This window comes from Schistocerca serialis, chromosome 4, assembly GCF_023864345.2.
Source record: "Schistocerca serialis cubense isolate TAMUIC-IGC-003099 chromosome 4, iqSchSeri2.2, whole genome shotgun sequence".
Classification (NCBI taxonomy): Eukaryota; Metazoa; Arthropoda; class Insecta; order Orthoptera; family Acrididae; genus Schistocerca; species Schistocerca serialis.
Window position 1 is genome coordinate 357,339,545 of NC_064641.1, and position 26,851 is coordinate 357,366,395.

At 43.6% G+C, this 26,851-nt stretch overlaps 1 protein-coding gene across 3 annotated transcripts in view; it reads left to right on the forward strand.

The window, feature by feature from the left end:
• Positions 1-26,851, forward strand: part of LOC126474150 (zinc transporter ZIP11) — a 435,762-nt gene that overhangs the window by 322,768 nt on the left and 86,143 nt on the right. For all 3 annotated transcript variants that reach the window (XM_050101604.1, XM_050101605.1, XM_050101606.1), the window contains one exon: positions 3,054-3,152. In XM_050101604.1, the coding sequence (XP_049957561.1) occupies positions 3,054-3,152 (99 nt within the window). The remainder of the gene's footprint in view (positions 1-3,053; positions 3,153-26,851) is intronic.

Genomic DNA, 26,851 nt, shown 5'->3' on the forward strand with positions numbered 1-26,851 from the left:
GTCATTTACGAGATTCTGTATTTTGAAAAGTTTCGACCGCCTCGTGTTGGCTGGGTGTTGTGTGCTGTCCTTAGGTTAGTTAGGTTTAAGTAGTTCTAAGTTCTAGGGGACTGATGACCATAGCTGTTAAGTCCCATAGTGCTCAGAGCCATTTGAACCATTTGAAAAGTTTCCACACCAGCACTTGTACAATACCTGTGGTAGCGCACACTAAAGAACAAGTGAATACACTAGCTATGTGGATTCCGACCAATAACGAGAGAACTGACCATTTGTTGTTGTGTTCAAAGTGACCACTGGGAGCAGCTATACACGCTTCCAGTCTGGTATGGAACGACTGCTACACACTTCCTAGCATTTCTGTGGAGACGCCCGAGTAGGCTGCTGTAGTACGTCATTGGATATAATGAGATGTAGTTGGCATGTCCTTTTAGACAGCATCTCTCAGTTTCCCCACAGAAAATAGCCTACAGGTGTCAAATCGGGGGGAACGCGCTGGCAAGGTACAAGTCCTCTGCGTCCAATCCAACGACTTGGAAACAATTCGTGAAGCCATGCTGTAGTACTCCGTGCACTACGGGCTGGACAGACATCGTATTGGTACCACAGGTTCCTCCTGGTCTGAAGGGGAACCTCTTCTAGCATTCATGGAAAATGGTCTGTTAGGAGGCTGCGATACTTGTGCGGGTTAAGTGTTGCGTCTATGAAAAATGGGCCAGTGAGCTGATGATTCATAACCCCACACCACTCGTTTACACTCCATGTATGCTGACGTTCTACCTGACGAGAATTGTCAACCGACCAGTAGTGCATGTTTCGCCCGGCGATTTACGTGGTCACGATTGGTAAATGTGGCTTCATCACGAAACAAGATACATGATACGTCTGTAGTATCCTGTCTTAATTCCCATGTACAGAAGTTAACACGATTCTAATAATCGTTTCAATGCAGGCCTTGCTAGAGACAGATATGATAGGCTTGGGACGTACGTCGATGGAGAATCGTAGGACCATTCCCAGACTCATGCCACCACCTCGTGCTCGGGAGCTAACGTTGGGATCAACTGCAATAATAGTCCAGATGATCGACATGTACTGGGATATCTTTCCATATACGCCGTACAAGAACGAACTGCTTTCTTCGTACACTCTTCATGCACTATAGGCATGTCGGCTTTTTCTGCATTGCTAAGTTCCATCGTCCACTCACGATCTACTGCTTGGACTGTCACACGCTAACTGACTAGCATGTAGCAATGCAGCACATACTAGCACACTGTAAGCAAATATGACAACATCATATCTAGCAATTTCGCAGGTTGAGTGGTGCAAACAAGTGTCGGCGTGGAAACTTCTCCAAATACCAGTATCTCGTAAATGACTCTCACTAGAATCCTGCAACAAACGCCACTGTCATTCTGATTTGCTCTTCTTGTAGTCCGTTGTTGTCAATAGTCATTGTTCCATTTAAAAAAGTATATTTTCTCACAAAAATACACTTTCAAAGTATTATTGCTATCTGTTCATTGGGTAACAATACGAGCTTCTGACTACCAATCAATAAATAGCACTTTCAGTTTCCGCAGTATGTGTTCCAACCGTTGTAATATTTGTGGGCCGACACTTGTACGACGTACATTACCGCTAACGGTGCCTCGTGTCCACATAAAAATAGGACGCTGTCAGCCTGTCGTTAGCACATGTTCAACATACCTGTGTGCACAGTGACAATGACGTAATCGCATGAGCGGTTTTTTTCGTTTTGTTGAACATAATTTAATGATGGTTTATGCGAAATCCGGTAATAATGTAAACTATATGTCGCATGGTGGCGTCAATACTATTCTATTTCTTTATTTTCCTTGGCTTATTCCTTATCTCCATAGGGGTCGGTTTGTTAATCTGGTTTTGGTGATTTTTGTAGTAGAGGGTGCCGGATGCCAATCCAGCGCCAATTCCCCCCCCCCTCACCCCCTCCCACTTCAGCGGCCCCCACGCCCCGCCCCCACATCCCACTCGGGTTGGTATTTGTGTACCCCACGTATCTACGTCTACTGTTATCCTATGTGTAAGTGTAAGAACGTTTTCGAAATGTTTGCAAATTGCGTAACTGAGGCGTCTCGTAGTCACCATCCCGTTATTCACATAGTTGGATGTGGAAAACCACATCCGGTCTGGCCAGCACTGTGGCTGTCGTCGTTAACCTCAGGGCGGGTTCGATCGGAAGCCGGCGCGTCTCCCCGAATTCCGGAAAACATTCGCGGCCATCCGTCGGATCACAATCTTTACAAAAAGTAACAAAGCAGTATTGAACATCGACTTAATACGTATCTTCAGCTGATAAACAATGTTTAGTTTACCAACAGCATTGCATCCCATTTTCACTCTATTTCTTTTGCTTTCCATTCAGTTGTCTTGATTTGCACTAAACATAACACTCATTAACATTTATTGATTTCATCGTTCATTAATAATATTTTCTTTTCAATTAGTTGATTATAAATTGCCTTAGTATTCTTGTAACTGAATTTAAGCCGTTCTGTTTTCTGTTGGAGTCCATCTGCACTAAATGCAAAAGGTATAAATATATTACTAAAATGAACTGGAAAGTTGTCTATGTTTCTCGCCTTATTATTTCCCTTAAATGCATTTCTAATATAATGTGTAAAAAGCTTCCAAAATAAAAGTTTTATTCCCCAGATGGCAGTTGATACATGTCTTGATTACTAGTTAGAGCATAGTTATAAAGTCAGGATATGTATCAGCTGTGATCTGCGCAATAAATTTTCCATTTTGGAAGCTCTTTTTACATAGAGAACGCTATCCTTCTGACAAAGTCAGGTATTTACAGCATTTCTAATTGTTCACCTCGATTGAGTGTATCAACTGCTCGGCCATAGTTAATACATTACGTTTCATCGACTCTGTCTCATGCACTGCATTTGAATGGGGTGTAAGTTAGACAAAAGCAAAATCCTTATAGAAAAAGAGGTAAAATTGAAGAATGAACTGCCAAGCATCCATTAATACTGAATGTTACCTTCTATGTGCAGGAATCTCGCCATCGGCATCGCCATTCAGAACTTCCCAGAGGGCTTGGCTGTTAGTCTTCCCCTCAGGGCCACTGGCTTCTCGACTCTGCGCAGTTTCTGGTAAGTTAAATATCACATCGTATTGATTTGTCCAAGGAATATAGTGATGTGCTAGCCCCTGCTTTCAAAAACAGTACAAAAAGTAGGGTGTGAGACCTCGGTTGCGCCAAGCAGAAATCGTTTAGCTGTCCATTTTCCATGTGGAAATTAGAATACGCTGGATGAGTCGCCAATGACGCTACACAAGGGCCGTGTTTCCCTATCTTAACTTAGGGTCCAAGCAGAAGGTGCTCGATCTGTTCAGTAAAATCTGACATGGAGGAAACTGTCCCAGCATTTTACGAGGAAAGATTCTGCATCTCAAAATAATTATTTAACTGCTGCTTTAACGAACTACATGGAACGAATGGTGAACAGTTTTTCGATGTGGATTCCTATAACTGAGATACTCACTAGCACCTTCCAATGGGGATTAAGGATGTCCCGTTTAACTCTTGATGACCTCATCCAGCCGGAGGCAGCGATACGGAAGTCCAACCAAGGACGCAGTACCTCGCGGTGTCGTATTTAACACTTACGTTAGTAAGCTAATGGTAGCACTCTGAGATAAACTGAAACAGCTTTACACTGCAATTATCGCGGGTGGTACCCAGCATTCTTAAAGATCTTTATGTGTAAACTTCGTGCAGATCGCGAGTTTATAAAATGATATGACTTGTTTCAATTGTGCTAGCAATCAGTTTCAGAACTAAAACAAACAGAAGAGAATACAGAAAAAGTATTGTACATAAAAAGTTCTATCTACTTACAACACGCACAATATAAAAAGAAAAAAGTGGCAGTGAACACATCATAAAATATCGTCACAGAGTATAACACATCAGTAAAACTTTGGTGTTCTCTGTGATGCTGCTATTTAAGATAGACAAATGTACGTCTGTTATGGGGTAACAATGTATGCACAATTACGTTATTAAATTTATAATATTAAAACAAAGCTAAACAAAATATTCTGGAAAAACAATATTGGCAGATTAACTTAAGTTAGGAAAGGATTCAGCAACTGAATAATGCAGATAAGGCAGAGAGGGGACGTTGCACCACCGATGAGTTCATGGCAGCCACCAGAGGTCGCTTCCTTCTGGGGCGCTCTGTCTTGCTAATATCAGTCGCCTACGTACGTTGGACTAGTGCAGAAGAGACCACACGGAAACAGTCTCGCTGTTTTCCCGTCTTCACACGAAGCACCAAACGTCAGAATCACACTTGTTTAAGCATATCGTTGTTTCACATTTTAACACACAACATCAAACAATCAGAGCAGCTCGTGAAAAATGTTAAAATACTCATTCTGGTTATACTCACACTGTTCAATTAAAGCACCTACTAAAGATTTCAGTTTCCTGTAGTACATCGAGGAATCTTCCTGTAGGTGCTGTATGTAGAACTTTCATGTACTGTTCAATCTTTGTTCCATAGTGTTTATTTTCAACTACACGTGTACCAAGAGCTGTGTTGTTTTGGAAACACGTCTGCTCTTGAACACATGTGTTAACGAGCAGTGATTGGTATTACATAGGTCAGATGGAATTGTCGTTTGAAATACGTTTTAAAGAGCGTATGTATTCCCAAAGTAACACATCTTTTGGTAAACACATTTTTGAAAATTAAGACTCCATAATAACTATAGAACGGAACATGAAAGTGCTGCATACAACAACTAGAGGAAGACTGCTCTGTTTTCTTGAGGAAATTCAAATCTTTAGGAGCAAAGAGTGCTCTCTAGAACAGATTTTAAATGAACAACGTGAGTTCAGTCAGAATTTGATTTTAATATTTTTGAGGAGTTTTGGTAGTGACCTGATACTTTGACATCTTGTGCTAAACATGATAAAATGATACACATAAACAAGAGTAATTCTGACGCTTACTGTCTTGAGTGAAGACGGCGGAACTGATTCCGCACGGCCCCTCTGTACCTATCAGCATAGCATATAAACTCCATTATTTGTCCTTTACACGCGCTCCTCTCGTTTCATGTACGGTATGCGCTCTCCTATCGTCTCTCCTTGGTAGATGTTAAACATTGTAGGTGAAAGGTAACGTCCTTACCTGACTCCTCTTGTGCTTGCTATTGCCTCCGTTAGGTCTCCATCATCTTCGACTCTGGCTTTTTTCCTAAAGTATAACTCCGTAATCAGTTTTCTTTCTCTCCAGTCGATATCATGTTTTCTAGGGTAAGCATGGGTCTATCCCATCTCACCCTATCGAAAGGTTTTTCCAAATCAATAGAAGCTGCATTTAACTTCTTATACTTTTCAAATTATCTTTTCTCTAGAGCTAGTAAACCTACAGCATCTCTCGAACATACCCTAGCTAATTCCTCTAAGTTTTCGACATTGGCGAGATAACATCATTGGTCACCATGGATCACTAACTCCCGAAACGGGAGGCCCACTCCTCGGTTCCTTCACCCAGGAGGACTGTCAGCCGACTCCTGCTCCTCGAGTTACCAGCAACTCCCAAAACAGTTTAAACGTAACGTCGTTTAAGCCAATCAGCCCCAAGGCAGAAAGTGCAGGCATTCTCATTGATTAGCTCCTTCGCCCACTGATAGTACTCCTGTGGAGAGTGCTGCTTTCTGCCAGAAATTCTCGTAACTTTATTTGTAACTCAAAATTTGCTGGAAAGAACAGACACCGTCGAAGTCTGTAGCCCTTAAGTCGCCCTGGTTGCCTCAAACCACAACACTCATCATGTATTGTGTCTCTCCCCTAAACACGCTGTACGCGGATTACGGAAACGCCAAAATCCGTAACAGCCGAGAGGACGTCCCGACGGCTCAGCCATCAGTTGGGTCAAACAGGAAAACAATAAAATTCGTACTCTCAATTCAATTCGGTTAATTATTCTTACGAACTCTCGTCTGTACAGGCCCGGGGATGATGTTCCTGTAAAAAAAAGGGGGGAGAAAGAGAGAGAGAGGGGGAGAGAGAGAGAGAGAGAGAGAGAGAGAGATATGACTCCCACAACTAGTTACAAGTTACTTCATAAATTGTGTAGTAACTCATCATTGGACAGATCAGGTCTACATTCGATCGCCCGCATTTGCGTTAGTATCCATCTAGTCTATGTAATTACGGCGTTACTGAAGCATACTCTAAAATTATGAAATGACAATGAGTGAAAATCTCATTGTGAGCGTGTTGCAACTACAGTCGAAATTTTAATGCAAGTACCTGGTCTTTACTCTCACGGAGTAACGAGTGCTTTCGACAGCGGATGTCAAGTTAATTCCATATTTTTAGACTTACAGAAGACATGTGACGCCTTTCCTCACAAACGACTTCTAATTAGGCAGCCTCCTTACGGAGTATCGTTTCGGTTGGTCCTGGTGGTTTAGCGGTAAAGCACTTGACTGGAAACCAAGAGGTTGCGGGTTCGAGTCACGGTCGGACCTTGGATTTTTCAGTCTGCGTCTTAACCCAGCCGTCATCTCTCAACGACGTTGGGCGGTCTCCAGTAACGACAGTTGGTTCGGATTTCACGTTAAACTATGGGTCCCCGTTTTCCGGTTGGCTAAAGCCTTGCACTAGGTCACTGAACCAAGTGAAATTACAAGTTTGTTTGTGTGGCCATCCTCCGCAACAAGCATATAAATACTTGTTTTGCAAATCAAACTGCCTTTTCCTGCCGCTAGTTATTTTATTCATCCCATACGCGTTTCGCCTTCTCCTGTTCTAAGGCCTCATCAGTGGGATCTATAATGATATGGTTCAAATGGCTCTGAGCACTATGGGACTTAACATCTGTGGTCATCAGTACCCTAGAACTTAGAACTACTTAAACCTAACTAACCTAAGGACATCACACACATCCATGCCCGAGGCAGGATTCTAACCTGCGACCGTAGCGGTCGCTCGGTTCCAGACTGTAGCGCCTAGAACCGCACGGCCACACGGCCGGCTCTATAATGATACAATTTTGTTAGTTATAGATTATCAAACAGTTCACTTCGCGATTTTTTGTAACAATGTAATTACTTAAGATTTGCTGATCTGCGCTTCCTCACATCTGATCTGGAGGTCGCACTACCACTTTTATCACTGTTCTATATTCACATCTTTGTGTTTTCGCCATCCACACACTGTTCACCATGTTTCTCACTCTTTTTTGTAGTGGACTATAGTTCTTCTGTCACTCGATACAACTATTTCGTCGTACACTTCTTTTCACAGCGTAATTATTGCGACTCCATTACGTGTTTCATCGTCTTTGGTATGTTTACGTATTTGTTGCTAACCTAACGAAGTATACGTTCGTTACTAACTTCTATTTATAATGTTTATACCGTGTGTGTGCGTACGAGTGAGGGGGGGGGGGGGGAATAGAGCCGAAATTTTTTTTGGTGGGGGGGGGGGGGGTTGTATTAGCTGTTAGCGAGTGGCTGAAAACTTTGGTGACAGCTGTTTTGACTTTGCGTTTCAGTATTCTGGTGAGGGGTCATGGATGAGTGAGTGTAAAGATGTTGGGTTCTATTATTATTACATTGGACAGTATTATTTTATTTATCCTTTTTGCGAACATTATTCTATTATTTTATCTATAAGTGTAAATAATGAATTGCTTGGCATGTGTACTTGGTCATTCAACAGGATTTTCCCCTCTGCTTTGGTTTTAAGTATGAGGTAATTTTCTTGAATGTTCAGAAGGAGCTTTTTATTGTTGATTCTAGTTATTCTCATGTCATCTTCTCCAGTGGTTGGTTTGTGGTCATTTTCTCTTAGGTGTTCTGCAAATGTGGAGTGGTTTGTCCCATATTTCCATTCTCTCATGTGTTCCTTGTATCTGACATCAAATGTTCTCCCTGTTTGCCCTATGTATTGTGCTTTCAGAAGTGTTACACTGTAACTGGTATATACCAGCTTTCTGGTATATGTCTCTGTTTTTTGTCAGTTTTGGGGTGTATTTTTGTATAGAATTGTCTCTTGTGTATGCTATGTGTATTCCCTGTCTTTTGCAAATGTTGGTGATTTTATGGGTGAGTTTGTGTTTGTATGTCATTGTGTAGCATCTTGCGTTTTCTTTCATCTTTTTCTGACTATCCCGTGTAGTTGTTATGGGACTGCGTGTTTGTGTTTGGTTCTGTTGTGTTGTTATCTGTCGTTTGGAGCTTTCTGCTTTTATTTTACTTTTAATTTTGTTGTTTAGCTTTGTGACTGTGTCATTATTATAACCATTACTTTGTGTTATCTGCATTATTATGTCCAGTTCTCTTTGATAGGTTTCTTTGGTGAGTGGTACTGTGTTGAGTCTATGGAGCATGTGTCGAAGTGCTGCTTCCTTTTGTGCGTGTCGGTGGTTCGAGGATTGGGGAATGATAATGTCCGTTGCTGTGGGTTTACGATAAATTTCAAACATATGCTTATTGTTTTCTTTTTTGATTGTTATATCCAGAAAGTTAATTTGGTTGTTCTGTACTCTTTCAATTGTGAATTTTATATTTTTATGTACCTTGTTGATGTCAGTATGCAGTTTTTCAATTTTTGTTTGTGGTTCATCTATTAAGCAAAGGATGTCATCCATATACCTGAACCAGTATAATATATTGTATTCTTTTGCTACTATTTTTGTGAAAATGATCTGTTCAATGTGGTTTACAAAAATATTTGCTAAGGCTCCTGAAACAGCTAATACAACCGCCACCCCCCCACCCCCCCACCCCACCCCCAAAAAAAATAATTTCGGCTCTACCCCCCCCTCTCTCTTTCTCACTCATACGCACACACACGGTATAAACATCATAAACAGAAGTTAGTAACGAACATATGCTTCGTTAGGTTGGCAACAAATAGGTAAACATACCAAAGACGATGAAACACGTGATAGAGTCGCAATAATTACCCTGTGAAAAGCAGTGTACGACGATATAGTTGTATCGAGTGACAGAAGAACCATAGTCCACCACAAAAAAGAGTGAGAAACATGGTGAACAGTGTGTGGATGGCGAAAACACAAAGATGTGAATATAGAACAGTGATAAAAGTGGTAGTGCGACCTCCAGACCAGATGTGAGGAAACGCAGATCAGCAAATCGTAAGTAATTACATTTTTACTAAAAATGATAATCTATAACTAACAAAACTGTATCATTATGGATCCCACTGATGATGCCTTAGAACAGGAGAAGGCGAAACGCGTATGGGATAAATAAAATAACTAGCGGCAGGAAAAGGCAGTTTCATTTGCAAAACAAGTGAAATTATTATTAGTTGTGCGACAGGATTCGTAATTTCCTGTCAGAAAAGCCACAGTTCGTAGTAATTGCCCGAAAACCTTCGAGTAAAACAGAAATAACATCTGGTGTTCCACAAGAAAGTGTTATAGGCACTCTGCTATTTCAGCGACATAGGAGACGATCTGAACAGCCCTCTTAAATTTTTTGCAGATGATGTCATTTACCGTCTTGCAAAGTCACCAGATTATCAAAACCTATGATTTAGTCAAGATCGTGTGAAAAGTGGCAGGTGACTCTCAATAATGAAAGGAGGAAAGGTGTGAACTCATCTACATGAATACTAAAAGGAATCCGCTAAATTTCGGTTACACGATAAATCACACAATCTAAAGACTGTGAATTCAACTAAATACTTAGGGATTGCAATTACGAATAACTTAAATTATCACATACATAATGTTGTGGGGAAAGCGAACCAAACACTGAGACTTATTGGCAGAACAGTTAGAAAATGCAACATGTCTACTAAAGAGACTGCTTACATTACGCCTGTCCGTCGTGTTCTGAAGTATTGCTGTCGGGTGTTGAATTCGCGTCAGGTAGGATTCACAGAAAACATGGAAAAATTTCAAAGAAGATCAACTTCTTTTGAATTACAGCGAAATAAGGGAGAGAATGCGACGGATATGATACGCGAGTTGAGGTGGCAGTCATTGAAACAAAGGCAATTTTCGTTGCGGCAGCATCTTTTCACGAAATTTCAGTCACCAACTTTCTCCTCCAATTGCCATAATATTTTGTTGGCAACTGCGTAGTTACTATGAACATTATCATAAAATAAGAGAAATCAGAGCTCGCGCGGAAGGTTTAAGTGTTCGTTTTTGCAACGCGCTGTTCGAGAGTGGAACAGTAGAGAAATAGCTTGAAGGCGGAATGAAATTTTCACTCAGCAGCGGTGTGTACGCTGATACGAAACTTCCTGTCAGATTAAAACTGTGTGCCGGACCGAGATTCGAACTCGGGACCTTTGCCTTACGCGGGCAAGTGCTCTACCAGCTGAGCTACCTAAGCACGACTCACGACCCGTCCTCACAGCTTTAATTCTGCTAGTATCTCGTCTCCTATCTTCCAAACTTCACAGAAGCTCTGCTGCGAAGGCAAAGGTCCCAAGTTCGAGTCTCGGTCCAGCACACAGATTTAATCTGCCAGGAAGTTTTAGCTTGAAGGCGTTTCGATGAACCCTCTTGCAGGTAGTTTTTTGTGAATTGCAGAGTGATCGTGTAGATGTAGAAACAAAAATGAAGGAGATGTTTCCCGATGTCAGCTCTACCGTTTTTTTTTTTTTTTTTTCGCATACTACCAGTGGTGTTGAAGGTGCTACGGTAAGAAAAGTATTGACTTTGACTTGTGCGCGGCTGGACCTAGCGGGCAGGAGAGCGATGTACTCGTAGTGAGTTGGCGTACACCGCAGCCCAGCCCGCGCAGCCAGGAAGGAAACAGCGGGGCTCCACTTCCGGTGCAGTGTCGCCCTCCCCTCGGTCCCCATCACGCCCCTCTCCTACCAGCGGACACATCCTGCCCTGCCGTAGCGCACGTACCCGTACAATGCGCTTGCACCTCATACGGAAGGATGCGCCGGGTGGTAGGCAAAGAAACTCTCACAGAGGTGCGTCACTTGGAGTCTTCCTTTAAGGGCGTTACCAACGTAGCCATCACAGATCTGCTCCAGGCTCTATACCAAGACTGATTCAGTCCGAATGATAGATGTACCGTATGGTAATTTCTTGTCAGAGGTTCTTGCTTTTTGCTACATCTACCATCGTTATCACCGTGAAGCGTTATTTCTGGTGACAACTGCTTTAGAGTAGCAACGGTACATCGAAGGCTTGGTTCTTGAAGCACTTGGGGATATATAAGGGGCGATCAAAAGATTTTCGTTTGAGGGCCTTGCCGCAGCGTATAAGCAACTTAGCCTGCATCCCAAGGGTGTATATAAGCTCCCACATGTAGGCAAGGACTAGATCGGCATTCGTGTCTTTCTGACATGCATGCTGTAAATGCGGAAACGCGAACTATGGTGACGTTATTACCAAACACTTCCAAACAGGACGAACGTGTTGTTATTCTTTTCTTGGCTGCCGAAGAACAAACGCCGGTGGACATCCGTCGGACATTGATGAATGTGTACGGCGCAGCATGACTGTCGAAAACCACCGTTGTCGGTTGCTGTGGTAAGTACCGTGGAAGTCAGTCTGGCAGGCCAGCCTCGTGCATTACGGACCACTCAAGTGGGAGAACTCGAGCATCCGCTCTATAGTCCTGATCTCAACCCATGCGATCATCACGTCTTCAATCTCTTGAAAAAGGCCAGGAAGGTTCGACAATTCCTGTCAGACGAGGATGTGCAGTAGGCAGTTACGGATTTCTCCACGTAGCAGGATACGGTGTCTTACCTAACTCGTATTTCCAACCTAGTACGTCAAATACTCACGACGATATTGCCTGACTGGCATACCTACTCTGGACTGTACAGTCTTCGAACGGAAACTTTTTGATCGACCTTTACATTATTGCTCGCACTGTGGTAGACCGACTCTTCTTTGGAACAGGCTCCTTTAGTGCTCTTTTCCGGTAACTGGTGCTTTCAGCTGATTGTGTTTTGTAATTATTTGTGAAAATACTCAAGAGCCTTACATACTGTTCAAGCTTTCTAGCAGCAAAAATGTTTTTATTTCACGACTCACTATATTTCGTCTCCCTTGTGGTCAAGTGTACACAAAAAATTGGAATAGGCTGCGTAGGATGGAATCCACTGCACTAAAACATAGTGCCTCTCTCTCGTATCAAGTCATCGAAAAACGCTCCAGGAGCACAATGTTTTGATTTTTCGACACACTCTAGTCTCCGATTCAAGATAGCCTCATGGTGAATTCATTATGGTTACTTCTTAAAATATTAGTGCACAATGTTTTTATGGCGAGATGTTAGCAATGTTATCACATTGCTAATATTGGGAATGAAGATTTTCAACATGTTTACAGTCTGAGCCTCTTATGTTCAGTTGTTGTATGTAAAATAATTTATATAGGAAACGGCACTTCACGACGATAACGATGGTAGGAGGGAACGTCCCACAAGTTTGGTAAGGAGTTTTGTGATCCATTCCTCCAACAGCGCGGTTGACAACTGCTGGAAGATCGTTGGTGCATGTGGACGTGCTACAATACGTCTTTCCAAGGTATGCCACACGTGCTCGGTAGGATTTAATACGGGGTACGAGCTGGCCAGTCCATTCGCTGAATATCCTGTCGTTCCAAGTGCCCCTCAGCCCGCGCATTTCGCAGCGGCCGCGCTTTGTCGTCCATAAAAATGAGAGCAGGGCCGAATGCACAGGCAACATTATACATCCCCATAGCATAACACAGGTACACTAAATCGCTCGTGTTCTGTTGCTGGGTGCAATACTTTCCGTCCCATGGCGAAAGATGGGAATACGTAATGCACCCAAGAACATTGTCCAGTATGATCGTTTTGGAGGACTAAATATTATGGTGGGTTGGCATAATGTTGGATGAACATACAGGCCTCCAAATCTTTTAATACGGTACATTCACCTTTCAACGTTATTGTGGCAATGGACTCCTCCCTCTTCTGCGTCTTTTCAGGGCTGCAGTCATTCTTGTGGATGATAATGCTCGACCCCATCGAAGAGCGTAGGAGGAACGGCGGGAGGGTATTCGGCGAATAGATTGGCCCACCCCTTCTCCCGACATAAATCCCATCGAGAACTTATGGGATGCGTTGAGGAGACGTATTGTCACATGTCAACATACACCAGGAACAAGGAACTACCTGTAGCTGGCATTGCGACTGGTACGTCTTGTTTACATCTACATATGGACTATGTAGCGTTACCCCTGTCAGTCAGTTTGTATTAACACGGAAGCCTGGCAGTATGAACACTAGATGATAAATGGCCAGTGTCGTAAACTTTTGTATAACCAGTGACAACATTTTACTGTAGTATGTACGGTCGTACAATTAAATAAGAGCGATCCAGCTCAAGAGATTATGACGACGTGTAATGCCTGATGGCTGATAAATACTGCACAAAATAATAATTTTATATTGATGTGAAGATGGCTCGTCAATGGGATGAAACTAGTTATCAGTAAAGATATTTTTGCGATCTTGACCTAGGATTTTTAATACATTCGTTATAAAAACGACTGTCTAGATGTTTCTGTACGAGTCGCGATTTACCTTACCCTCGCGATCCGTACGCTAAATGTACCTGTATGTTGGTAGCAGTAGGATCGTTCTGCAGTCTATCGCAAACACTGTTTCAGTAAACTTTCTCAGCATTGCATAGCGAAAACAAGGTCTTTATGTCCTGCGAGGATTCCCTTTAGAGTTTAAGCAATATTTCCGTTACATCGCGTGTTGATTCAACCTACTTATAACAAATCCTGCAGCGCGCTTCTGAATTGCTTCGATGTCTTCTTTTAATCCGACGTAATGGAAACCCCAAATACTCAGGACCGAAGGATGTGTCGCACAAGTGTTCAGTACGCAGTCTCGTTTATACAGGGTGGTCAGAAGCAGTCTGAAAACCTTGTAAGGGTGTTGCAGGCAAGGTTGAACTGAGAAATAACTGTTAAAGAAAATTCTATATGTTTCGCCGTTCCCGAGTTAATTAGCATTGAAGTTGGCCTATCAGACTGTTCCGCACGCAAATGCAAGCGGCTCGCTAGAGCGGGTGTCGCCAAACGTTTGTTTCGTTTGGTTTCTTAAACTGAACAAGAAAGCTATACAAAACTTGGACATGGGACGGTAGTAAGGATCGAATGCGAGCCAAAGCCTGAGCAGTCACATGCGGTGTCATCTGCGCTATGAGAACAACTGATACTAATTGTTGTATGTTTGTGGTGTCTGTTCTGTAGGACGTATTCGAACAAACGGGCGCCACATATATATAATTAAGGTGAGGACGGCCAATGATCTCTTCAGTGCGGGTGCACACCAGGCTGATCTCTTAATGGAATGGGCGAAATGCCGCGAGTAATTTGTATAATGGACTAGCGCTACTACATCAGTAGTGTGTGGTAGAAGTTGAGAATTTGGGTCTGACGGGAGGCATGCTAGAGTGGTCTCTGCAGTTTCGATGACCATTGTGTCCGAATGGCACAGTGGCAGTGCATCAGCCTAGTAAGCAGGAGACCCGGGCTCGAATCGCGGTCCACCACAAAGTTTGAACTTTACACACTGATTTAAATCAGTACCCCATGCAGCCAGTGTCTGCTATTCCCTTATTTGTGCCTGGCGAGCCGCTTAAATTAGCGCGTGTAACGACCTGATTCGCTAACTTCAGAGCTAATTAACTCGCAAACGGCGCTTCGTATCGAATTTTCATAAGAATTATTTCTCAACACAGCCTATCCAGCAGCACCCTTGCAAGGTTTTCAGGCTGTTTCTGACCACCCTGTAGATGAGCTACAGTTTTCTAGGACTTCACCAGTAAACCGAAGTAAACCATTCGTCTTCTCTACAGCAGACCTGACGTGCTCGTTTCATACCATTTTTCTCTCTGCAACGTTACGAGTAGATATTTAATCGGCGTCACTGTGTTAAGCTGCGCAGTGGTAATGCTATATTCCAAAATAACAGGATTGTTTCTCCTACTCATCTACATTAAGTTACATTTCTCTACATTTGGAGCAAGCTGCCTTTCTTCACACCAAATAGACATTGTATCCAAGTCGTCCAGTATCCTCCTACAGTGGTTCAAAAAGATCACTTTCGCATCACTACAGCACGTCCAGCAGTTGCAGATTGCAGCTCACAGTATGCGAGGTCGTTTACGTTTACCGGCTGGCTCCCCTAAGATTCATCAGGTGCATTTCTCTGGTGTTTCGGCAGATACACTATGTGATCAAAAGTATCCGGACACCTGGCTGAAAATGACTTACAAGTTCGTGGCGCCCCCCATCAGTATGCTGGTATTCAATATGGTGTTGGCCCACCCTTAGCCTTGATGACAACTTCCACTCTGGCAGGCATACGTTGAATCAGAGGCTGGAAGGTTTCTTGGGAAATGGCAGCCCATTATTCACGGAGTGCTACACTGAGGAGAGGTAGCGATGTCAGTCGGTGAGGCCTAGCACGAAGTCGGCGTTCCAAAACATCTCAAAGGTGTCCTGTAGGATTCAGGTCAGGACTCTATGCAGGCCAACCCATTACGGGCATGTTATTGTTGTGTAATCACTCCGCCACAGGCCGTGCATTACGAACAGGTGCTCGATCGTGTCGAAAGATGCAATCGGCATCCCAAAATTGCTCTTCAACAGTGGGAATCAAGAAGGTACTTAAAACATCTATGTAGGCCTGTGCTGTGATAGTGCCACGCAAAACAACAAGAGGTGCAAGGACCCTCCATGAGAAACACGACCACACCATAACACCACCGCTCCCAAATTTTACTGTTGGCACTACACACGCTGGCAGATGACGTTCACCGGGCATTCGCCATACCCACACCCTGCCATCGTATCACCTCATTGTGTGCCGCGTTCCGTCACTCCACACAACATTTTTCCACTGTTCAATCGTCAAATGTTTATGCTCCTTACACCAAGCGAGGCGTCGTTTGGCGTATACCGATGTGATATGTGGCGTATGAGCAGCCGCTCGACCATGAAATCCAAGTTTTCTCAGCTCCCGCCTAACTGTCATAGTACTTGCAGTGGATCCTGATGCAGTTGGGAATTCCTGTGTGATGGTCTGGATAGATGTCTGCCTACTGCACATTACGACCCTCCTCAACAGTCGGGGGTCTCTGTCAGTCAACAGACGAGGTCGGCCTGTACGCTTTTGTGCTGTACGTGTTCCTTCGCGTTTGCACTTCACTATCAGACCGGAAACAGTGGAGCTAGGGATGTTTTGGAGTGTGGAAATCTCGCATACAGACGTATGACGCAAGTGACACCAATCACCTGACCACTTTCGAAGTTATTGAGTTCCGCGGAGCGCCCCATTATGTTCTTTCACGATGTCTAATGACTACTGACATCGCTGATATGGAGTACCTGGCAGTAGGTGAAAGCACAATGCACTTAATATGAAAAACGTATGTTTTGGCTGTGTCTGGATACTTTTGATCACATAGCGTATTTGCAGTTTCGTTTTTGCATTGTGTAGCTGGATTCAGCCCAAAAATTAGTGCTCTTCACGGCCTTTATGCGACGGCCATTGTCAAGAGTTAAAGCGTAGGTTTGTTTTCCATTACAGAAAAAAATATTGTTGAATTGAAATTTTACGTGCCCATTGGATAGAGCGCTCCCAAATTATTCCGATATTTGTTTTATCGTTAGATATTAACCGGGACAACAAAGCACGAAGAATAAAAAGCAATCCAGCAGAGACCGAGTAGCGCTGCATGCTTGGCGGTAACAGACAGCGCGGGCCAGGGCAGTGCTGTCGCTGATGGAGTACTTGTTACTCTTCGAGTTTTACTGTCCATGTTAATACGCATCGACAAAACGAATGTGGGGCCGCTATCGGATGGGCACATAAAATTCCGCTTTAAAACTCATTTTGTCAGTTTCAGGAAGCAAACCGACGCTCTTCGTCGAGAGTGAGCGTCGCACTATTTGTTCGGGCTGAGACCAGCTACACAACGCAAAAACGAAACTGCAAATGTCTGCCGAAACACCAGAGAAAATGTGCCTGACGACTCTTAAGGAGACACGCTATATCGTGAACAGAAGCGGTGCCATCACACTTTACCCGCAGCCGGCTGGTGCGGTGTGGTGCGTGACAGCGGCGCGCCACGCCGTGGCGGAAGCCGTCGCCTATGAATGGAGCGGCCCGGCGAGCGCTGAATGAGCCGGCCGCTCGCTATAAATACCACGCATCGCCACATCCTCCCGCGCGGCCGGCGCCTCTTCCGCTTCCTACCGCTCCCCGCACACTGCTCGCTATTTTTACTCGCCTCTGCGCCCTCTCACTTACTATCGTCTCAGTCCGTCCCTCCCCTCGACATCCCAGTTCGCCGCCACTTTTGCTCGGGAACGGGATTTTATCGTTAGGTTGTATTCCAACATCCCGTACACTAAACAGTTTATGCGGGCTTAATTTCTACCGTATAGCGCCGGGACAGCGCGCCGCCATCTACCAACTCGTGGAGATTTAAAATTGTTCCTGTATTACACTGAGGTGACAGCTATATGCGCGTATACAAATGGCATTAGTGTCGCCCAACGTATGTAAGGGCGGTGAAATGGCGGACCTTTCATTTGTACTTACAAGGGAACCTCCCCATCGCACCACCCTCAGATTTAGTTATAAGTTGGCACAGTGGATAGGCCTTGAAAAACTGAACACAGATCAATATATAAAACAGGAAGAAGTTGTGTGGAACTATGAAAAAAAAGCAAAATTTACAAAATGAGTAGTCCATGTGCAAGATATGCAACATCAAGAAGAGTGTCGGCTCAGGAACACCGTGGTCCCGTGGTTAGCGTGAGCAGCTGCGGAACGAGAGGTCCTTGGTTCAAGTCTTCCCTTGAATGAAAAGTTTACTTTCTTTATTTTCGCAAAGTTATGATCTGTCCGTTCGTTCATTGACGTCTCTGTTCACTGTAATAAGTTTAGTGTCTGTGTTTTGCGACCGCACCGCAAAACCGTGCGATTAGTAGGCGAAAGGACGTGCCTCTCCAATGGGAACCGAAAACATTTGATCGCAAGGTCATAGGTCAACCGATTCCTCCACAGGAAAACACTTCTGATATATTCTATACGACACTGGTGACGGCATGTGCTTCACATGACAGGAATATGTTGTCGACCAACCTAACTTGTACACTTGGCGAATGGGTAAAATACCTTGCCTGATTTAGGTTTTCTTGTGGATGTGATAATCACTCCCAAAAAAGTGATGGAAACATAAGAGTTTGTCACATAAACTGCAACAAATGAATGCAACAGTTTCGATGTTTGTTTAGGTGTAGCGTCCCCATACTACGGCGCAGTTACCTCGCATCGAACGGACGGACGGACGGACGGATAGATAATAATTGTCTGAAAATAAAAAATTAAACTTTTCACTCGAGGGAAGACTTGAACCAAGGATCTCTAGTTCCGCAGCTGCTCACGCTAACCACGGGACCACGGCGCTCCTGAGCTCACATTATCCTTGATGTTGCCTATCTTGCGCATGGATTACTAAGTTTGTGTATTTGGCTTATTTTTTCATAGTTCCACACAACTTCTTCCTGTTTTCTCAATTGATCTGTGTTCAGTTTCTCAAGGCCTATCCACTGTGCCAACTTATAACTAAATCTGAGGGGGGTGCGATGGGGAGGTTCCCTTGTTAGATGATTCGTGTCAGAAGGTTTCCGCACGACGGGAATTAAGAGGCTTTGAAAGCGAAATGACACTTGGAGCTAGACGCATGGGACACACCTTTTCCAAAATCCTTAGGGAATTCAATATTCCGAGATCCACTTTGTCAAGAGTGTGCCGAGAATACTAAATTTTAGGCATTACATCTCACCACGGCCAACGCAGTCACGACGGCCTTCACTTAACGCGCGCGGAGAGCAGCGGAGTTTGCGTAAAGTTGTCAGTGCTAACAGACAAGCAGAATGGCGCAAAATAACCGCAGAAATCAGTGTGGGACGTACGACGAACGTAACCGCTAGGACAGTGCGGCAAAATTTGACGGTAATGGGCTATGGCAGCAGATGGCCGACGCTGGTGCCTTTGCTAACAGTACGACATCGCACGCATCGCCTCTTCTGGCCTCGTGACCATATCGGTCGGACCCTAGACGACTGCAAAACCGTGGCCTGGTCAATTGAACCAGATTTCAGTTGCTAAGAGATGATGGTACGGTTCGAGTGTGGCGCAGACGCCACATAGCCATGTACCCAAATTGTCAACAAGGCACTGTGCAAGTTGGTGGTGGCTCCACAGTGGTGTGGGCTGTGTTTACATGGACTGGACTGGGTCCTTTGGTCCAACAGAGAACCATCATTTACATCTACATTTATACTGTGCAAACCACCTTGAGGTGCATGGTAGAGTGTGCGTCCAATTGTACCAGTTATTAGGGTTTTTCCTGTTCCATTAACGTATGGAACGCGGGAAGAATGATTCTTTGAATTCCTCTGCGCTTGCAGTAATTATTGAAATCTTATCCTCACGATCTCTATGTCACCGGTACGTAGGGAGTTGTTTTGTATTCCTATACTTATAATTTAAAGTCATTTCTTGAAACTTTGTTAATAGACTTTCTAGGGATAATCTTCTTTAAGAGTCTTCCAGTTCAGTTCCTTCAGCATCTCTGTGATGCTAACCCGCAGATTAAACAAATCTGTGACCACATGTGCTGCCCTTCTCTGTAAAGTTCAATATCCCTGTTATTAGGCGTATCTAGTACGGGGCCCACACACTTCAGCAATATCCTAGAATCGGTCACACGAGTGATTTATAAACAATCTCATCTGCAGATTGATTGCACTTCCCCGGTTTTTACCAATAAACCGAAGTCTGTCACCTGCTTTACCCACAACTGAATGTATGTGATGATTCCATTTCATATCCCTACAAAGTGTTACACTCAGGTATTTGTATGAGTTTGCCGATTCCAACCGTGAATGATATTATGGTCATAGGATATTACGTTCTTTCGTTTGTGAAGTGAACAGTTTTACATTTCGGTTAGAGCAAATTGCCAATCTCTTCACCATGTTGAAGTCTTGTCAAGATCTGACTGAATATTCATGCAGCTTCTTTGAGGTAGAACTGCATCATCTGCAAAAAGCCTGATATTAATATTGTCTGCCAGGTCATTAATATAGAGCATGAACAGCAACGGTCCCAACACACTTCCCTGGGCACACCCGAAGTTACTTTTACAACTGACGATGACTCTCCAACCAAGATAATATGTTGTGTCCTCAATCCAGTCACAAATTTCACTTGATACCCCATATGATACGACACTACTGTTCTTTTATCTAATTTACTGAACATATACATGTTTCTGCTTGTTTTAGTTGTTCTTTGTTCTTTGGTATTGATTGTTGCCGGCCGTTGTGCTCAGAGCCATTTTTGTAATTCTCTCAGAGGCAGCAATGACATGGATATGCATTTGAACGGAATGGATAATGTCTTGAAAGATTGACATAAGGTGAATATAAACAGAAGCAAAACAAATGTAATGAAATTTAATCGAATTAAATTAGGCGATGCTGGGGGAATTAGATTGGAAATAGACACGCTATACGTTGTAGATGAGTTTTGGTATTTGGATAGCAAAATAACTGATGATATCCGAAGCAGAGAAGATCTTAAACGCCGAGCGAAGTAGGAAGAAAAACATTTCTGAAAAATAAAACTTTGTTAACATCTAATATCAATAAAAGTGTCGGGAAGTCTTTTCTGAAGGCATTTGTCAGGAGTGCAGCCTTGTACGAAAGTGAAACGTTGACTATAAGCAGTTCAGACTAGAAGAGAGTATAAACTTTCAAAATGTGATACTGCACTAGGATGCTGAATATTAGGTGGGTACATCGGTGATTAATGAGGAGATACTGAACTGAATTAGGAAGAAAAGAAATTTTGTGGCATAACGTCGGTAAAAGAAGAGATCTGTTGAAAAGACATTATCTGAGACATCAAGTAATCGTCAGTTTACTATTGGAGAGAAGAGTGGGGCGGTAAAGATTGCGGAAGAGACCAAGAGACAAGTACGGTTAGCAGGTGCGAATGAATGTGGGTTACAGAAGGTATTCGGAGAGGAAGAGCGTTGCACAGGATAGAGTAGCTTGGAGAGCATCAAACCAGCCTTCAGACTCAAGACCACAACGACGACGACGAAGACGAAGACGACAACAACTTGTTTTTGTCTAGCGCAAACCGAAATTTCTTTTACCTACACAACCCGAACGTACCGGTTGCGATAATTGATCATCTTCACAGTGGAAAAATATTGGGACAGCTTCACATGTCATACTTGCTATTTAACCAGAAAAGACGCCATAGCTGACTTGCAGATGTCAAAAAAAAAAAAAAAATTAAAATACGTCGTCATAATACCTGCGTAATCAAGCAGAAAATATGGGAAACTTGAAATCATGTAACAGCAGTAAGTGCAGAGCACCATTGCTCAGTGTTGTGCCTCAACAATGGTGCTGTGCACTTACTGCTGTTACATGGTTTTATGTTTTCTGCTTTCTTAAGCCGGTATTATTGCGCGAAGTATCTTTTTCTGACGTTTGCAAGTCAGCTATGGCATCTTTTCTTGTTAAGCAGCATGTATGACATGTGAAGTTGTCACAGTATGTTTCCACTGTGATGACGATCAGCGATCGAAACCGATTGCGAATAAATATAATTGTAAGGTAGCACAATGTTTACCATGCATTTCTCCAAGTATATCGATGCTGTTGGCAGTCGCCTGAAAAAAAATTAACATTATTTACTTGCAAACAAAACCCAAGTTTAGATCTTGCACCGAAAAACTCTCTAGAAACAAAATAATTTGTTGACACTCCGAAACGCATTGGTGTGTGATTAGTAATCACATAAGTAGCTTTGTTCCTCCATGTTTCACAGTGAAGTAGCACTTAAGAAACAACTGTTGTCCGATACAATCCACTGTCTGATACTACCGGACCTTTCCCTAACGCATGACCTTGTAAAGTATCATTTCCCAGCCGCACCTGTGTGCTCTTCCTGTTGTCAACGCCACGTCGGGGTTCTGGAGATGGATCCTGTAGGTAAAGGGCCGGTGTTTCCCTAGTCTTCCTAAATGGATTTAGAGGAAACTATAACAGGCTGGTAAAAAGGCGAGTGATTTTACCAAGGAGCATGTATTTGTAGTTATTAGCGCTGGCGGAAAATGACCGATAAAATTCCCTGCATTTGTCTTCTGAGTCTCATAGACTGAAAGACAAGGATGTTCAGGAGCGGATTAGCGGCTCTCTAAATCGCGAACGCCTTGCAGGACTGACGTGGCAAGTTAATGGGTGTGGACCCTGGCGGTTTTCATCTCGGAAGTTGAGAGTTAGTGAACCTTCATGATCACGATGTTATTTTTCCGGTACCGAAGACATTCGAAAATGCGTTCCCGTGAGTGGGCGCGAAGTCCATTTCCCGTTTTTCAAGGCTGCTGTTGCCTTTTAATGAGCGTCAAATGCTCGATAAGGAAAGACGTATCAGGTTGTGCAGCCAAGTAGCTAAATGGACGGGCATGTTTTAGTGAACGAGATAGACTTGGCAAAGATTAATGTAAGCCAATAAATTAATTTCTTTGCGTGGAAACATGGAGTAAGGTGTTTACGTCGAAACTCGGAATGTTACTGAAAACAGTTGGATTGCTTTGTGGTTTATTGTGTTGCCAGGCTGTGAGACTGGGTGAGAAGTTTAACCCAGTCTCACAGCCTGGCAACCTTTATTTAAACCGATTTGACGGCGTAGCAGAGCAGAGAATTAACCTGGGTCCGCCAGCAAATGTTTCCGATTAAATCTGCGGGTTAGTAAGTAGCGTAATTTATCTCGCACTATGCACATCGCGAAGAGTACATGGAGCCGGCCACGGTGGCCGAGCAGTTCTAGACGCTTCAGTCCGGAACCGCGCGGCTGCTACGGTCGCAGGTTCGAATTCTGCCTCGGACATGGATGTGTGTGATGTCCTTAGGTTAGTCAGGTTTAAGTAGTTCTAAGTTCTAGGGGACTGATGACCACAGTTGTTAAGTCCCATAGTGCTCAGAGCCATTTGAGCCATACGACTGGTATATATGGTGGGATTCGGTCCCACAACAGCCTGGTTTCCAGACCCTACTCTTCCTCCTTCCGGAATTTTTTTGCCGTACCTCCTACTGGTGAATACTGGCATAGTTAGGTTATTTGGTAGGAAGTCTATTACATTGGAAGTAGCTGAAAATTTCAAATTTCAGCTCAGTTGCATGCTGTGTCCCTAATCAATTTTTGGGAGGGGCCGGACAAATGCCTGCTTGCAATACCACTATTGGAAACAATAAAGTGATCAGTCGGGAATTTGACGTTGTGATTGGGTTTTTAAAGCACTAAATTTGTTCTGTACACTGTATTTGGATCGAGGAGGAAGGGCCTACTGCTTGACAGTATAGAGACAACCACAACAAATACCACTGCAAGACAGAACCACTGCAAGACAGAGTTGCCTGGGATGTATTGAGAAGCAATTAAAATGACACTTAAACCACGATCAAGTTGGTAGTAGTAGTAGTACAGTTGTTGTAGTAGTAGTAGTAGTAGTAGTAGTAGTAGTACTCATGGCTAGATATCGGAAATCGTTGAAACACTAGCATGTCCCATTTGCGTATGTTCTAATGTCCACAAGCAGCGCCCCAGGCCAATGTCACACACTGCTAGTTGGCGCCATGTAACACGAGTCTTAGCGATTGCACCAGGTCTGCAGCTGGACTTTGCACACTGGAGAGGACCGCCCAGTGGTGGAGGGTGTCGAGGATTACTGGAGTTGTTGGAATTTGTATGTTATCAGTACTGCCAGCGCGAGCACTCGCCATATTGATTCATCTGCTACCCTCTAATTGTAAAAGATGAGATTAAATATCGAGGTCATCACCTTTGGACAGGTGTTTGGAAATGCTCCACAATGCTGCAAACTCTTTTACTTAACATATGTTGCAATGTCATCCACCTTCCAGTCAATAAGAAACACCACCTCTGTCTTTTATTTCAACCATCCAGTGTGTTGTGCAAGAACTATAGTTTACACCATGCAATAATATCCAGATGGTGTACAAAGCTGTATTAATAAACAACTTGGATGTGTTACAGTAAAAAAACAATGTACCCAACTGCTTATGAAACAACAACACAAGAACCTTCTCCTTGTGATAGTCTGTTGGATATGCTCCTTCTATAGTACAGGCGACAAAACTTTACACTGGTCTGCACAAGCGACTTGGATCGCTACCCACTTGATCCAGTGGACAAGCACCTGCATATTTAATAGCATCGCCACATATGCTCAGCGTCAGCAAGCACATGGTATTTGTTTTCAATATACTTGAAAAGAGGGATACTTGAATATCTTATTGAGTTTTCTTCTGGGTAACGTTAGCGAAGATTTTATAGTTCGCAGCTGCTCTTTGTAGGGTGGTACATAATAATGAGGATAGAGAAAATGTTTGGATGACAGACATGAATGCACCCTGCGGAGGCAGATCTCCTTCAGACAGCAGTACCTGTATGCAGTGTGTATGTAGTGTGGAAACACACCGCAATGCAGTAGCAGAATAGTCGTCCTTCTTCCAGTTCCTCTGTGACGTGGAGTCTTACTAATTTTCCCAAAGAGAAACACCACTATAACTGCTCGTACTGTCTTTTCTACCACTTTGTGTTGCAGGAGAAAAATTCGTTTGGCACTGGCCTTACATATTCACCAAGTGGTAAAAACATGATGCTATCGCATTAACTCAGCTCCCCTTGTTTCTCCACTGGATGCAGGAAGTGGTAGATACAGCATTCTCCAATTTCCACTCATTTCCGACTTAGATTGGAATGATCACAAGCACAAAGCTACAAGCAGAGCGCGACAGAGACTGAGGGACAATTACAAGATGCAGAAGGTGTGGTGTCGATAGTTACGATGCCACAAAGTAGGGGCACGCTCTCGTAAGTTGGCACTACGAGAGAAGACTAACTAGGCCGAGCACCGCGCCCTCTGGCCGACGTTGTGGAGCTCAGCAAGTGCCGTCTTGATTTCTGGCCCATTTTCATCAAGACCAGACGGCCTGAAAATATCTCTTCTACTACCGAGTGGGCTTGCTTCCTATTGAGACTTTTGTATTAGTTACGTTCAGTTAAAGTTTGGACAGCAACGAGTATTTGTTAGCTTTGAGATTATACAGAACAGTCATCCTAACTTCACAGGATTAGACATTGACTACGGCTTCACACCTATTTGCCCATCGCAGCCAAAGTTACGTATGCATTTGATATTTACTTCTGTTCTTGACTCTATTAAAAATGTTAAAGTAACATGCAGTTCCGAAGTGTTTCACCTCTCCTGCTCCCACTCACTTCCTTCACTCTCGGCGTATATTACAGAAGCAGTTCCCAGGAGCAGACCCACGCGCCGCCTGTCCAGGTGGGATACAAAAGAAGGGACTCTCTAAAACAATATTGTTGTTTTGCTGTATGCAGTCCTTAGCACATAGAGTCGAAGAAGGTGACTCATTTCGATTATATGATTCGCATTCGTCGTTAAAGGATATCTCCATAGCATCCAACGCAAGTATGTGGTTGATTGGAGAGCCTTGATTCCAAATCGCAGACAGCATTTCTACCAGAAAGCGTAGCATTTCTTATGGCTTCAATCTAGCGCTGCACTTTTTCTTGATTCCAAATCGCAGACAGCATTTCTACCAGAAAGCGTAGCATCAATCTAGCGCTGCACTTTTTGGGTAATTCCTCACATAGCACGTCATCTGTTGTATGTCATCATTCTGAAGCAGCCATCATCCTCCCACGCTTGTAACCCCATGGATATATCGCAGAAACTCTGTTACACTGTCTACATGATATTAAGATAGAATGCTTTACAAATACTGTTTGTTAGCGTGGGAAATGTCTAGCAGCAGCATGAGAGAAATGCAAATATCGGCTTAATACTACGTTTCTTAGCCGAATAACTTTCTAAATTTGCTGAGGAGGATGATTTTATTCCGACCTTACACCGCTGGCGACGTTCACTTGCACTTCCAGTCTGTCAATACACACGCCGCGATCACCGTGTACATTAAATATCGCAGTATTTATGTGGAAGACCACTTAATTCAGAAGCAATACCATACGCCTCTTTATAGAGGATGTTTAGTTCTTAACATGGATATCATTAACGATAATTGTATGTGTGCACCTGTAGAACCAAGACCGCTTTCTTATGCAGGGTGCCGCGCGGGATTAGCCGATCGGTCTAGGGCGCTGCAGTCATGGACTGTGCGGCTGGTCCCGGCGGAGGTTCGAGTCCTCCCTCGGGCATGGGTGTGTGTGTTTGTCCTGAGGATAATTTAGGTTAAGTAGTGTGTAAGCTTAGGGACTGATGACCTTAGCAGTTAAGTCCCATAAGATTTCATACACATTTGAACATTTTTATGCAGGGTGACAGTAACATGATCGTTACGATCCTGTTTTTAATAGCTGGTCGCTTATAAGACGATTACGTCTCTCTTCCTAAGACACTGTGGTACTACGCGCAAGAAAACAAATGATGGCATACACTATGTGATCAAAAGTATCCGGATACCTGGCTGAAAAAGACGTACAAGTTCGTTGTGCCCTCCATCGGTAACGCTGGAATTCAGTATGGTCTTGGCCCACTCTTATCCTTGATGACAGCTCCCACTCTCGCAGGCATACGTTCAATCAGGCGCTGGAAGTTTTCTTACAGCCTATTCTCCACGGAGTGCTGCACTGAGGAGAGGTATTGATGTCGGTCGGTGAG